Source organism: Apodemus sylvaticus, chromosome 1, assembly GCF_947179515.1.
Source record: "Apodemus sylvaticus chromosome 1, mApoSyl1.1, whole genome shotgun sequence".
NCBI lineage: Eukaryota > Metazoa > Chordata > Mammalia > Rodentia > Muridae > Apodemus > Apodemus sylvaticus.
In genome coordinates this window covers 119,816,237-119,832,767 of record NC_067472.1, presented here as the reverse complement: position 1 = coordinate 119,832,767, position 16,531 = coordinate 119,816,237, and the positions used below count along the sequence as shown (strand labels likewise).

General features: G+C 33.4%; 1 protein-coding gene across 1 annotated transcript in view; it reads left to right on the top strand.

Moving 5' to 3' along the window:
- The first annotated feature begins 7,515 nt into the window (after positions 1-7,515).
- The window catches only part of LOC127685703 (vomeronasal type-2 receptor 116-like), a 28,487-nt gene continuing 19,471 nt past the window's right edge, over positions 7,516-16,531 (top strand). Inside the window, exons 1-5 of the mRNA XM_052183195.1 lie at positions 7,516-7,721; positions 12,733-13,012; positions 13,399-14,205; positions 14,912-15,139; positions 15,597-15,720. Of these exons, the coding sequence (XP_052039155.1) occupies positions 7,516-7,721; positions 12,733-13,012; positions 13,399-14,205; positions 14,912-15,139; positions 15,597-15,720 (1,645 nt within the window). The remainder of the gene's footprint in view (positions 7,722-12,732; positions 13,013-13,398; positions 14,206-14,911; positions 15,140-15,596; positions 15,721-16,531) is intronic.

Here is a 16,531-nt window from a genome sequence, read left to right as displayed (position 1 = left end):
TTACATTACATTTGCCATATTTCCAAAATTCATTGTCCCAACCTTCAGGACAGTCAACAGGGCTCCTAGAACTCCCTAAGAAGAAGGCAAGGGGCAAGAGAAACAAGAAGATGGACAGCAAGTCCGATTCCTATCAAGCTGACAAATTTTATGTTTTACACAAGCCAATATCAAGGGAAGTTCACAAGGTTTGGGAAGGGTAAAAGGGAAACAATCTCAGAGGGTTGGCTTCATTTCTAAGAAACAGTTTCTCATAATTTCTGGGTAAGGCTAGTTATTGCTGCTGGAATTTTGGCATGATAAAACGGGGTCCTGAGGAGGTGACATGGAAAGGGGTTGCTATAGTAACCTATCCACAGATGAACTTCAAAAGGAGGTGGTTTTGAGATTTATGTAGGAATGGTTCATGGCATGGAGATCTAAGTAAGAATGACTCCTGGTATCGAGGTCTCCTGGCTTTTCCTCTAGCATATTTTGAAGGACTGAATTTCTAGATCAATTAAAATTTGAACTTTTTATGGAATTTTTAAATTTCTTGATCCATGTTTTATAAGGAGCCTACATATGGGAGCATTCCCATCAGAGTCTCTTAGAGCTGTTTTATCAGAATGGCTTCAGAGGGGATTCGGCATCAGAGAGGGGAAGGAATGAGTCAGATTATGGTCAAATGAATTTAGCATCTCTATATCACTAGAAATCAGGCAAATTCTCTGGCCCTGACTAACTAGCAAACAGGTACTTTTTAAGTATACAATAGTTAGAGAACAAAGAGAGACTAATTACTATCCAAGTGGTAGAAATTAGGTGTTTGAGTTTTCATTATATGGAGGGATTCAAGTTGAGTTAAAATAGGAAAATATAAACAGAACACATTTTATATTCTCATTATTATCCCTATTCCTCCAATTTAAGGAGTCTAAAGAATGTCTTATCCAAAGCAAACACATTCAATATTTCAAAGCCTAATTTTATGATGTCATGCTTTGCAGTTTTAAAGCACTCTAGACAAACAAGTTTTTTATGAATACCAGATTGTAGTACCTAACTTAATTTAATATATGTTTCATCATCTATGCTATAATGCAGGAAAAGTGTATTTTATTCAATCTATCTTATTTAATGAGTTTTCTCCTTCCATGGATAAACCTTGTATAATGCCCCATGTTTTAACTACAATTTCAGAGATCTCTGAGCTATAATAAAAAGAAAACTTAATTCTGTAACCTATTCTCCTGTCCAGTCAGAGGTTTGTCACTTGTCTCTGTTTACCCTACACCAATTCTTCTTTTTGAGTTTTCTCATGGATTGATACTTCCCTAAGATTCTGCTAGTAATAGACTCATCTACCTATGTGTTTTTCTGTGCTTGATGGTCTCTAAGATGTGAGGATTGTTTCCAAGCAGTGGTTAAATAAAGATCATTTAAGATTTTCCTAATATGATTTAAACATATTATTTTTCCTTCAGGAAAGACAAGAAGTAAATAATAATGCAAAAAGTTACCAAGAATACAAGAGGAAATGAGAAAAATAATGTTACAGATAGAAGGACAGAATTATATTAATCTGTTCAGAAAAGAGAATTGTGTCAAGCAATTGTGCTGTCTTCATAAATCTCACCATTTCCAATGAATATGACTTGGCCAAAGGTTATTGAAAATTTTCCTGGGTATTATTATAATTACATCTTCACTATTGTAGATTCTACAGTACATCAATGGAAGCCTCCTGGAATTTAAATCTCCTTAGAGAAATGTAGTCATAATTTTTTTATGCGTAGTGTAAAAGTTAAATTATGATATCCAAATGCTGATTCCTTTACCCTCATGAATATTTTGAATCTGCATATGTCATTGTAATGCTTATGTCAAGAATCTCCTATTTCAAGAAGAGAGAAAATAGTAGGGAATCACAGATCCATAGAATATGGCATTTAAAGTTGTTTCATTATTAAGATATAACTTTCCACAATGTGACAGGTTTACTCATAGAATTACCCAAAATTCACTTCTAAGAAGATGACCAACAAAGAAGAACATCAATCTGGAGAGGACTTTAAGGGAGGAAAGTTGAATGGTGAAAAAAACCCTAAAGAAATGTTCAGCATACTTATAGTCATCAGAGAAATGCAAATTGAAACAATCCTGAGATTCCATCTCAAACCAGTCAAAATGCCTAAAATATAAACCTCAGATAATATCAGATGTTAGTGAGGATGTGGAGAAAAAGCACTCCTCCAACACTGGTGGGATCTCAAGCTGGTACAACCACTCTCTAAATCATTCTGGTGGTTCCTCAGAAAACTGGACATAGTAGAACCTGAGGACCTAGTTATACCACTCCTGGGAAAATACCCAGAAGGTACTCCAACATGACATAATCACAGATGCTACATTATGTGTACAGAAACCTTACTTATAGCCAGAAGCTGAAAACAATCCAGATGTCCCTCAATACAGGAATGAATACAGAAAATGTGCTATATTTGCACAATGGAACACGAAACAACTATTAAAAACAACAATTTCTTTAAATTCACGTGTAAATGGATGGATATTGAAAATGTCCTCCTGAATGAAGTACCCCAGTAAAAATAATATACATGGTGTGTACTCACTAATAAGAGGATATTAGCCCAGAAGCTTGGAATACCACACAATTCATATATCAAATGATGCCCAAGAAGTAGGAAGAACAAAGTATGGATATTCTGGTTCTTCTTATAAAGGGGACAAAATACCCACAGAAGGAGATATAGAGACAAAGTGTGGAGTTTTGGGTTCCTCTATATATAATTCACAGACCATATGAGTTCAAGAAGAAGGAAAAATTTGCTTGGATGCTTTAGTGCTTCCTATTATAAAATTATTACCACCAAGAAATGTATGGCCTGAAGGGGAGAGAATTGGAAACTACACAGTATATGACACTGTAAGCACCAGATTTAATACATTTTCCTTGGGACAAGGAATTATTTCAGTAATTTGGCTACATTGAATGTAAGTGCTGGAAGTGGTAGATGACTTGAAGGAAACAACTTCTGAATACAGAAGAGAAGTTTCCAACATAAGAAACAAAAGCTGCAAAAACACCACCTTTCAGACCCAACAGAAATTAATTATATCTAGATATGAAGATAAGAGATGGACACAAATTACTCCACTGGTATTAAAGAACAGAAATTTTAGATCCTGAAAAAAACACAAACAAACATTTTTTTTTTTTAAATGAGAACTCAAACAGTAACAAGTTGACTATATTACTTTCCAAGATCAATTATTCCACAAAAAATTTTGTGGTAAAAAAGCTTGAAGAGATTAAACAATAAAGGATTGTCTAAACAGTAATAAATAAACAAACAAATAGTAAATAAATAAGCAAGTAGGTCATCTAAATAGTACCATAACCCCTAAAGAAAGAGAAGTGGTCATTGACAGTCCCCCAACCAAAAAAAGCACAGGACCATATGGTTTTAATGCAGAATTCTAACAGACCATCAAGGCAGACCTAACACCAATACTTTTGAAATGATTCCACAAAATAGAAACAGAAGGAACACTATATCACTCATTCTATGAAGCCCCAATTACACTGATACCAAAACCACACAAAGATCCAACAAAGAAAGAGAAATTCAGACAAATTTCCATTATGAATATTGATGCAAAAATATTCAATAAAATTCTTGCTAACCAAATCCAAGAGCACATCAAAATGATCATTTACCACGATCAAGTAAGCTTCATCCCAGAGATGCAGGGATTGTTTAATATACTGAAAGCCGTCAATGCCATCCACTACATAAACAAACTCAAAGAAAAAGCCACATGATTATTTCATTAGATGCTAAAAAAACTTTTGAAAAACTCAGCATCCTTTAATGCTAAAGGAACAGGAATTAGAAAGAACAGGAATTCAAGGTCCATACCTAAAGATAGTAAAAGCAATGTACAGCAAACCAGTAGCCAATATCAAACTAAATGGAGAGAAGTTTGAAGCAATCCTACAAAAATCAGGGAGTAGACAAAGTTGTCCCCTCTCTCCATATCTTTACAACATAGTACTTGACGCTCTTCATAGAGCAATTATACAACATAAGGAGATCAAATTGGAAAGGAAGAAGTCGAACTATCACTATTTGCAGATGGTATGATAGTATAATTAATTGACCCAAAGAATTCCACCAGAGAACTACTAAAGCTGGTAAAAAAAAAAAAAAAAAAAAAACTTCAGCAAAGTGACTGGTTATAAAATCAAATCAAGCAAATCAGTAGCCTTCCTATACTCAAAGGATAAGCAGGCTGAGAAAGAAATTAGAGAAATGACACCCTTCACAATAGCCACAAACAACATAAAGTATCTTGGTGAGACTCTAACCAAACAAGTGAAAGATCTCTATAACAAGAACTTCAGGTCTCTGAAGAAGGAAATAGAAGACCTCAGAAAATGGAAAAGTCTTCCATACTCATGGATTGGCAGGATTAATATAGTAAAAATGGCCATCTTACAAAAAGCAATATCCAGATTCAATGCAATCCCCATCAAAATCCCAACTCAGTTTTTATAGAGTTAGAAAGAGCAATTCTCAAATTCATCTGGAATAATAAAAAAACCCAGAATAGATAAAAATGTTCTCAACAGTAAAAGAACTTCTGGGGGAATCAGTATCCCAGACATTAAGCAATACTACAGAGCAATAGTATCTACAGGTAGATCAATGGAATAGGATTAAAGACCCAGAAATGAATCCACACACCTATGGCCATTTGATCTTTGACAGAGGAGCTGAAAACATCCAATGGAAAAAAAAGATAGCCTTTTCAACAAATGGTGCTGGTTCAACTGAACGTCAGCATGAAGAAGAATGTAAATTGATCCATTCTTAGCTCTTTGGACTAAGCTCAACTCCAAGTGGGTCAAGGACCTCCACATAAAACCCGACACACTTAATCTAATAGAAAGGAAACTGAGGGGAAATCTTTAGGTCATAGGCACAGGGGAAAAGTTCTGGAACAGAAGACCAAAGGCTTATGCTCAAAGATCAAAAATTGACAAATGCGATCTCATAAAGTTACAAAGATTCTGTCAGGCAAAGGACACAGTCTATATGACAAAATGGCAACCAACAAATTGGGAAAAGACCTCACCAAGCCTAGACAGAGGGCTAATGTCTAATATATATAAAGAACTCAAGAAGGTAGACTCCAGAGAGCCAAATACCCCTATTAAAAAATGGGGTATAGAGCTAAACAAAGAATTTTCACCTGAAGAATTTCAAATGTCTGAGAAGCACCTTAAGAAATGTTCAACATCATTAATCATTAGGGAAAACAAATTAAAACAACCCTGAGATTTCACCTCACACTAGTCAGAATGGCTAAGATTAAAAACTCAGGAGACAGCAGGTGTTGGTGAGGATGTGGAAAACGAGGAACACTCCTCCACTGCTGGTGGGATTGCAAGTTGGTATAACAACTCTGGAAATCAGTCTGGCAGTTCCTTAGAAAACTGGGCATGATACTTGCAGAGGACCCTGTTATACCACAGCTGGGCATATATCCAGAGGATTCTCCAGCATGCAATATGCATACATGTTCCACTAAATTCATAGCAGCCTTATTTATAATAGCCAGAAGCTGGGAAGAACTCAGATGCTACTCAATGGAGGAATGTATACAGAAAATATGGTATATTTACACAATGGAATACTACTCAGCAATTAAAAACAATGAATTTATGAAATTCTTAGGCAAATAGTTGGAACTAGAAAATATCATCCTAAGTGAGGTAACCCAATCACAAAAGAATACACAGGTCACTGATGTGTGTTGTGGATGTCCACTTATTAGTGACTGTTGGATGCAGTCACTGATAAGTGGATATTAACCCTGAAGCTCTGAATATTCAAGACACAATTAACATATCAAATGATTCCCAAGAGGAAGGAAGAAGGCCCTGGTCCTGGAAAGGCTTTATGCAGCATTGTAGGGGATTACTATAAGAGAAAAATGGGAGGGGGTGGTTGGGGAATGGGAAGAGTGAAAAAAGGCTTATGGGACTTATAGGAAGGGGGAAACCAGGAAAGGGGAAATCATTTGGAATGTAAACAAAAATATAGAAAATGAAAATAAAAAGAGAAAAGCTTGAAGGGATTAAATTATAAAGGACACATAGTTGGATGTATAGTGAATATAGGAATAAAAACAAAATTTAGACCATGTTGAAATTGTGATCGAAATGATTTGCAAAACTAAAGACTATAAAAGATCCAAAACGAATATAAAAGTTTTTTACTTATGATATTCTTGCCAATGCAATATAATTCAAATGCTACCAAAAACTAAAGAAACTGAACTGTAAGAAACATATACTTCTGAAAATGCATTTTTACAGAAGATGTTAATGATAAATATGATCACTGAGTTATATGCTAAACAAGATACAATGGGGTTATTTTTCTTTCTTGCCTGAGAAATTTTAAAGATTTTCCTTCTTAGAGATAATTTGTGCTGCACAATATATAAGTATATCCATCAGAAACCTTACGATAAAGGAAATAAGTACAGATGACTAATAATAAAGAATGTTTAGAACTCAATTTAAATTGTAGGTCAAACAGAAAATAACCCAGGAAAATTATGCATTGAAATGACACATCATAATGGAAATTTCTCCTGCATATTAATAGTATGGATTTCTTATTCAACATCACTACTAAGGTTAATACACCTTGGGGTCACATAAGATAGTGTACAGTATGTTCTTGTACTCAGATTGCTATTTAGCCTGCTCTTTAATGAACAATGAAATAAAATTTGCTTGACTTTGATTTCCCATGTAATGAGATTTTGTTAATAGTTTATGAATAACATGAATTCCAAATTATGTATTTTCATGACCCTGTTCTCATATAATTCAATTCAATTATAAACAATTCAATAACAAATGCATTAAACAAGAATCAGACAGAAAGCAACAATTTAGTTAATGTCTTAAATTGTTGAAGATGCATAAAGATATTGCTTACTTTTTTAATCTTTTTATTACTGAGGACAATTTTATTCAATTGGATTCATTGGCATAATTGCTTGTAAGACTTAATGGAATAACCTATGTAACAAAAGTGAACTCTTGCAAATGATTTCAGAAAACTGGTCTGATGAACTTGATTTGTAAGAAAATATTCCCAAAAGTAATTGTGTCCAGGAACCTTCATGTCTACTGGCATGAATGTATTCATAAGGGATACATAGAAGGATAATCCTGATCAAAATTATTTCCCCTTTTTTTTTCACCTGACTATACAATCACAGATGCGGAGCCCCAGGCCAGAGTGTGCTTCAGAATCCTCCAGAGACAAACAGTGAACTGTAAATTAAATGCTGTGAGAAGTACATGTGCTCTTTAACAGTAACTACATCAATAAACGGTAGATATATTCATGAAAATTTGATATGTGAGAATCTGCCTGCCTGATGCTTCATGCTGCATTTTGCTCAGGCACCTATATTGATGACATGGCAAACATGCTCTCTTTGAGTCTTATCTTCTTGTTTCTGAAGCTTTCCTTTCTTTATTGTCATTTGAGTGACCCCAGGTGCTTTTGGAGAATAAAAGACACAGAAAATGATTTAGGAGATAAAGAGACTGATTGCTTCTTTTCAATTTATACAAAGCATGATTATGTGAAGAATGATTACTTCACTAGGAATCTAGACAAGCAGTAAGTACATCTTTCATTTATTAATAAATGCACATTAAGCATTCCAGGGATGTTGAGTGAGAGATAAAATACTATGTGACTTCTGTCTGTCCATTTCTAGGACATAACTAAAATTTATTTTGTTTCTTGGCTGGCCATTTCACTAATTATTATAGTTAAGGTGTAGTTTGTTTATTGTCATTTTTGAATCACAATCTATTTATATGCAGAATGACTGAATGACACTATTGAATTTGCTCTTAGAGAAATTCCCTTTATATGACAATTTTCATCCTATGGTTTTACGTGATGCTTCTGTGTTTGTTAAGTGTGTAAGACATCTAGGGGGTCCAGGTTAGTTGAGACTGATGGTTTTCCTTTGGGGTCACCCTCCCCTTCAGTTTCTACCTGGCTTTCCCTAATTTACCTACAGGTATCACTGAATGCAGTCCAATGTTGGGTGGAAGTATCTGCATCTGTCTTACTCAGCTGCTTGTTGGGCCTCTCAGAGGACAGTCATGCTAGGCTCCTGTCTGTAAATACACAATTGCATAAGTAATGATGTAAGACCTTAGAGGCTCTGTTGAGATGGATCCCAATTTGACTAGATCACTGAACCTCCTTTTCCTTAGTCTTTTCTCCATATTTGTCACTGCAGTTCCTTTATACAGAAACATTCCAGGGTCAGAGTTTTTGACTATGGGATTTCAACCCATATTATGCTTTTCTTTATACTGGAGGGGGACTCTACAATGTCCCTATGCCCACTGTTGGCTATTTCATCTAAGGACCCTGAATATTGTTTCCTTATGTCTATGTATGAGCCTTGAATACATGATCTCTCCAATACTTTTAATGTGAAGAGGTATTGTGTTTTGTCAAATGCCTTTTCAGCATTTGAGATGATTGATTGAATTTTTCTGTTTGTTTTATGCTTGATTACATTAATAGATTTTCACATATTGGACACACCTTGAATCCATTGGATGCTTTTTAAATTAACTCTTCTATAGTCCTAATAAGTATTAGGCCTATATTATATGATAGATATTTTTCTTTTGATGAACATCTACAGAGAAATTTACAGTAATCAACGAATAATTCAAAATATCTTTCAACATTGCAGGAACTTTTTTCCTCTTTTTCTCCCACATATAGTCTTCCTTGTGGTATCTGTTTTTATAATAAAGTATATTACCTATTTGTTGGTATCATAGAATGAGTTATCATCATATTTAATGTCCTCCAATAATTCTTCCAGATGTATGCATTCTCCAATGTTACTACATGCACTTTAAAAAAAAAAAAAAACAAGTCCATTTTGCACTGCAGATAAGCTCTTATATTTATGGGATTCCATTACATAGGGTTTAACTACCAAGGGGATATAGTTTTAAAGATTACTGATTCTTTCTCATTTAGCATTTTATCCCATTCATATCTATCCATTTCCTATATTAGTTTTTGGTTTTATAATATTTAAAACACAGATAGATACGGATTGTTACTTTTCATATGTGTATATAATGACTTTATATGGGATAATAAAAGGCTAATTTCTAAATGGAGTAATCAAGTTTTAAAATTCAAAATGTCACTTCACTTACATGCTTAGAAGTAGAAGACATTGCGGTGCATTGAACAGGAAATTCTCATCAAATAAACTCCAACTTTTCAACAGATTAAAGAGAAATCACAGAACTGTTTAGTAGACTCTCACCAAGCAGATTAAAAATACGGCAACACTGGTGATGGCAAAACAAAACCAACAATATTTTAAAAACATGAAGCATTAAATATTTCATATACAGGCCATTAGATATAAAATGATAGTATAAAACAGTTAATGTAATTTAAAGTACAGGGTTTGAAAATAGTAAACATTAATCTTCTTACAGCTGATTTGATTTAGGTGGTTATTTTGCCAATTTAATTTTTGTAGATAAATAATTTATTTATTTATTATTTTTTATTTATTTTCTATATTCTTTGTTTACATTCTAAAAGCATTCCCCTTTCCCAGTACCCTCCCCGCCCCCATGTTCCATAAGTCCTCTTCTCTCCATCCATTCCCCTGTCTTTCCCCCTCCCTTTTCTCTGTCCTGGTACTCCCCTACAATGCTGGATCAAGCCTTTCCAGGATTAGGGCTCTCTTCTTCTTTCTTCATGGGAATCATTTGATATGCTAATTGTATCTTCAGTATTCAGAGCTTCAGGGCTAATTAATATCCACTTATCAATGATTGCATGCCATGTGTATTCTTTTGTGATTGCATTACATTGCTTAGGATGATGTTTTCCAGTTCCATCCATTTGCCTAAAAAATTCATGAATTCATTGTTTTTAATTGCTGAATAGTACTCCATTGTGTATATATGCCACATTTTATGTATCCATTCCTCCAATGAGGGATATCTGGGTTCTTTCCAGCTTCTGGCTATTATAAATAAGGCTGCTATGAACATAGTGGAGCATGTGTCCTTATTGCATGCCGGGGAACCTCTGGGTATATGCCCAGGAGAGGTACAGCAGGGTCCTCCGGAAGTGTCATGCCCAGTTTTCTTAGGAACCGCCAGACTGATTTCCAGAGTGCTTGTACCATCTTACAATCCCACCAGCAGTGAAGGAGTGTTCCTCTTTCTCCACATCCTTGCCAGCACCTGCTGTCTCCTGAGTTTTTAAATTTAGCCATTCTGACTGGTGTGACGTGAAATCTCAGGGATGTTTTGATCAGCATTTCCCTAAATGGCTAATGATGTTGAGCATTTCTTAAGGTGCTTCTTGGCCATCCAAATTTCTTCAGGTGAAAATTCACTGTTTAGGTCTGTACACCATTTTTTAATAGGGTTATTTGGTTCCCTGGGGTCAAACTTCTTGAGTTCATTGTATATATTGGATATTAGCCCTCTATCGGATGTAGGGTTGGTGAAGATCTTTTCCCAATTTGTTGGTTGCCGTTTTCTGCTTTTGACGGTGTAAACATATGCATCTTTACAAAGAAGAAGCCCATTAAAAGAAAACATAGAAGCTATAACATAAACACAAAAGAACTGCAAACTTCCAAAATTAAAATCCTAAAAAATATGAGACAAAGAATTTCCAAAAAGTCACTGGGATTGTCTTGTGTGCATGAGTATTGCCTTGAAACTGTATGACCAGTAATTTTTTTCTATCCCCCAAATGGATACAAAATTTAGGGTTGAGATTTCTACACAATCATAGACATAGATTATTTTATCTTCTCCATACATCTATACATGTGAGCCAGTATAATTATTCAAGACAGTTTCTGTATTCTAGTGCAGTTTTCTGGACATTTTTATCTTAAAACAAACTTCTTGTGTCTAAAGGTGTGTGTTTCTTTCTAGGTCTTTGGCTGTATTCTATTGCTCAACCTCCACTTCATCAATCCAATTTTATTGATAGAGGGGTGGAGTAGAAAGGGCGGTCAGAGATAACTACTATGTATTTTATTATTTAGGATTTTTATAGCTATTTTTTATTCTAAACTGTAGTTTGTAAAGAAAAGTCAATATCATTTGACATATTAAACCTTCATTAACTAACAATCATAGTGGATTAATTAGAGAACTCAGTTTTCAAAGTGCATAACATCCTCCAGTACAGAAGGGCAGTAGATTTAGAAAATATATACAATTTCTGGTATTTCTGAATCAAAGAAAAATCCAACAAATAAGGGACTGAGACTAGAATAAAAGTTATTAAGAACTAAGAATTTGTAAAGAATCAAGAACATAAGACTCTTAAGTCAGTTCATTACCAGTTCCAGGACCACAAGTTATGAACTTACAAAAATATTTACTCTAGTCCCGAAGCATTTCAAAAAATACAGATGAGGCAGAAGCAAAATACTCATGTACAACATACTGAATATGTAACTGTTAAATAAGATTATCAAACTCTTTAAAAATGTATCAAAGCAAAGGTGTCCACTTAAATTATGTTTAATAAATGAGAGAAATTAAAGTGAACATATTAGAAACAGAGCATATCTGGACAAATCTAAACCAAATAGACCCAAAAAAACAGTTATGCATACCTAGTGATCACAGAGAACAACCTTAGTTCAACCTAGGAGTACATGTGAAGCTAGAGGAACACAGCCCAAATCAAAAGATTGGTTGTAGTTATAACCAATCTTATATCACTCAATTTTTGACAGCATTAAATAGAAAAATGAAAAGAGATGAACTGTGTTAAATAAAGAAATAAATGTAAGAATTATTGTGGATTTTGGATTACCTATGAATTCTTTAGACTTTTGCAATTGTTGATACAGAAAATTTTGGCTACATTTTCTTAATTCCATTTTGTAGAGTGATGACAAGTTTTGTTCTGATTCTGTAAAAAATAGTAATATTCTAGATTGGAGATAATTCTTATTTCAATTCCACATATGTTCAGTACAAAAGTAAGGAGATGAAGTCATGGGCAGATTCACTTTTAGCTCAGAAATATTTTTTTTTATTCATGAACAACATATTGCTATTTCGGTGTTCAAGAAAAACAAGATGAAACTGTAGATAATTTCAAAAATTAAGAGAATCTTCTTAATGTAAAGTTCATATTTTAATAAATGTTATTAAAAACATCAAAACAAAAAATCATAAGGTGTCTAATTTGAGAACACAGTTAAAGAACAGGTCAAGGAAGAAGATAACAGGGCTGGAGAGATGGATCAATAATTTAGAGCACTAACTGTTCATACAGAGGTCATGAGTCCAATTCTAATCAAATGTATGGTGGATCAATGCTTAATACCTTTGCACATTTTAGACACAAGCCTTAAGATCAAAAGAATAAAGTTCAATTCATCAAACTGAAAAAACAACATTTAGATTGTTAAACTATTTTGCAGGTCTCACATCCTAATACAACACAGTAATGAAATGTATCAACATATGGATGTGTCAAAACTCCTCGAAAACTTTATTCAACCCACATTGAGTTTTATTTAAAATTACATTAGTAAGAACCTATATCCTCTATAATTAATGTGCTCTGTTTTCAGGGTAACACGTAAGACTATCCACTTGATTTCCTCTGCTTATTTTGCCATTGAAGAAATCAATAGGAATGTTCATATTTTACCCAACATTTCCCTATTAGTTAAGGTAGAATGTAACATACTTAAGGATAATGTGGAAAAAAATTGGTCCTTGAAAAGGAAGGAAATTATTCCTAATTACTACTGTAAAGATGAGAAAAGATATTTAATCGTACTTACGGGACCTATATGGATGGCATCTTATGTACTTGGACCATTCCAGTATATCTCCAGAACTCCAGAGGTAAGTAACAGAGTGTTATATTTAAAGAAATATTATCTTTCTACAGTCTGAGTTTCTGAGTACCAAGACTAAATAAAATTGAGAGAATTCATTTGCACCTATACTGATCTATTGAACATAAAGTTTAGACACTTTCTGTGGCAAAACTAACAACTTAATGACAAATGGGCAGCAGAGACAACATAATGTGTAATGTATTACCAGGTCACTTATTTTGTCTGTACTTGTATAGCAATTCACAAGTCATTGGATATGATTTTCATAATAACCTGAATAATCAATACTTTCTCACACTTGTAGCATGTGCTCTACCACAATTAGGTCTTAGACTGAGCCCTTTGCATTCTGTCTTCTTTATAATGGTTCTTTTGGTCAATATCTTTCAGATTTACTATGGTTACTTTCATCTCCTTCTAAGTGACCAGGAACAGTTTCCTCATCTCTACCAGATGTCTACTAAAGACACACCTCTACCACTAGGCATGGTGACCCTAGCAGTACACTTCAGGTGGAACTGGGTAGGAGTGATCATTACAGATGATGACCATGGAATTCAATTTCTTTCTGAATTGAAAGCACTAATGGAAAGAAACACCATCTGCTTAGCATTTGTCACTATTATCCCAAATGATGAATTGTTATACCTTAAAATGTTTCATAAATATTATCATCAAATCACAATGTCATCAGCAAAAGTTGTAATTGTCTATGGGGATAAAGAATCTCCTCTACACTTTAACTTCATACTTTGGAAATTTAGAAATATTCAGAGACTATGGGTCAGTGTGTCACAATTTGATATGATCACAAGGATAGGAGATTTCATGCTTAACTCCATGCATGGGACTATTATTTTTTCACATCAGCAGCCTGAGATGCCTGGTTTTAAACAATTTCTGAAGATACTGCACCCTTCTAACTACAGTAGTGACATTTCTTTTGCTAAACTTTGGTGGACTTATTTTATGTGTTCTTTACCACTACCTAATTGTACAACACTGAAGAATTGTGCAACCAAAACCCTATTTAAATGGATTTTTGTGCCACCTCTTGGAATGTCTATGAGTGAGACATGTTACAATTTATACAATTCTGTGTATGCTGTAGCCCACTCACTTCATGAGATGCTTCTGCAACAAGTAGACACAGTCTCAGAGCATGAGGGAAAGATATTGGAATTTAACCCCTGGAAGGTAATAATTCTTAAACTGAATGGTATATATATCAGAGTTGGTATTCATGAAGGGAAACATAAATTCAAAAACTTGTAAATAAGTAAAATTTATCCTAAATGCATGTATTTAGGACTCTTCTACTGCATAAGAAGCACACCTTATTAGTGTCATAATTTATGTTATAGCCAACAATGACACCCAACTTTGCATTTCACAATCTCAGTTTTGAAATTTCCTGTTATTCTATCATACATGAATCTCATGAGTTTACCATCTGAATTTTTTCTTATACATTTAGTAAGTGAAATTAAGAAAATGATTTTTTATCTGATCAAAATTTTTCTGAGATTTGTAATGAATAGAACTCAAACAATTTCAATTACTTTTTCTTTATTTTAAACAACTGAGTATTTAGTTTTCTTGTCTTATGATAAAATAACACAATTGGCAGAAAAAAAAAAACGGATAATTTATCACTGTGCTCCAAACATAAAATTCTGGTGTGCATGTATAAAGGCATCAAGTCCAGTGAGACAATGTTTTTGTAAAGTATAGTGAAACTTTGAGTGTATATGTAATACATTTCACTTTTCATTGCTGAATATTTCTGGTAAATGTAGATTTTAGAATAAGATTGTTAATGGATATGAATGATATTACAAATTTTATAATTTCTTTACCACTATGTACGCATAGTTGAAACTAAAATTCAACTGTGTTTTAGATGTTCTCTTTTCTAAAGACCATACAATTTGTAAATCCTGCTGGAGACCTAGTGAACATGAACCAGAATAAAACACTGGATAAAGAGTATGACATTTTCTATATCATGGATTTTTTAAAACAGGAAGGACTTAAAATGAAAATAGGAAATTTTTCTGGTCATTTTCCAAATGGGCAACAATTGTTTATATTTGATGAAATGGTAGAGTGGGTGACAGATATCAAGCAGGTAATTTAGTTTTCATTTTAATGCTTTACATGAAGCAAAACTGCCTATAAACTTGTGTACATTTATTTTGTTATGGAATAAAATTTTTAACATTTCCTTATTTATTGACCTCTACCATCCTGGATTCATTCTCTCTCTCTCTCTCTCTCTCTCTCTCTCTCTCTCTCTCTCTCTCTCTCTCTCTCTCTCTCCCTGCCTCCCTCCCTCTCTCTCTTTCTCTGTTTCTCTCTATTTGATCTCTCTTTTATTTGCTCTCTCATAATTGTTTCATGATATTAAAAGCACCAAATATCTGAATAAGTTTTATCATTAAAAATCAGAACAATGAAAATTTGATTTGTATCATGATATGGTATGTATATGGAAATATTTAATTGGCTTTCCCTTGTAAATCACTCTAGTGTTTTGATACATATGTTAAACTTTTCATTTCCCTAATGTATCTGAATTTCTTCAGATTCTAGCCTCCATGTGTAGTGTTCCTTGCAAACCAGGACTCAGAAAATATTTACAGGAGGAAAAGGCTGTCTGCTGTTTTGATTGTTACCCCTGCCCAGAAAATGAAATTTCTAACATGACAGGTAAGGATATATTTTCTCAATGTAATAAAATTGCTTATATCTCCCATATGCACATAGTTTCAAAATTCTTTTGTGGAATAGAAAAGATAAATACATTGATAAAAATCATATTGGAAACACTGTGATTAGAAATAAAATATTCTATATCTTGGATGATATGTTTTTATAATTCTAGAAGCAATGAAAACAATAATTCTTCAGAGTACTAAAGAGTAAGCATTTCTCACAGCTGTGTTTCAAAAATATTAAAGATATATATATATATATATATATATATATATATATATATATATATATATATATATATAATCTGATTTTTATTTTTTCAGTATCCAAGAAGTTTTAAAACAATCACTACATGCTAATTTATGTTGCATCATGTTTTAGAAGTGTGAGTTTTTGAATTGTGCTATGGTATGTCAATACTATCAATTAGAGTTTGCATTTTCAATTGCTATCTGTTTCAGATGAGTTTGGAATCCAACATCTAGAACTCTGAATACTAGCTTTTATTCTAAGATTTGTATGTATTATTCACAGAGATATCATTATTAAATAGGTGGTGTTATCATTGTTGAGGAAAACTAAAGCTTTAAAAGTGAATTTTCAAACTAGTATTGCATAAATAAGAAGGAGTATACAATTAAGTTCTTTTGCAGGGGATAGAAATAGACAGGCCAAAAAACGAAAAAAGAAAGAAAGAAAAGGAAAGGAAAAAGAAGGTGAAGAGCCAGGCCAGTATGTATATTGTTCCATAAAATTTGCATATAAGGATTAGAAAAATGAAATACTTATTTGTAAAATTACTCTA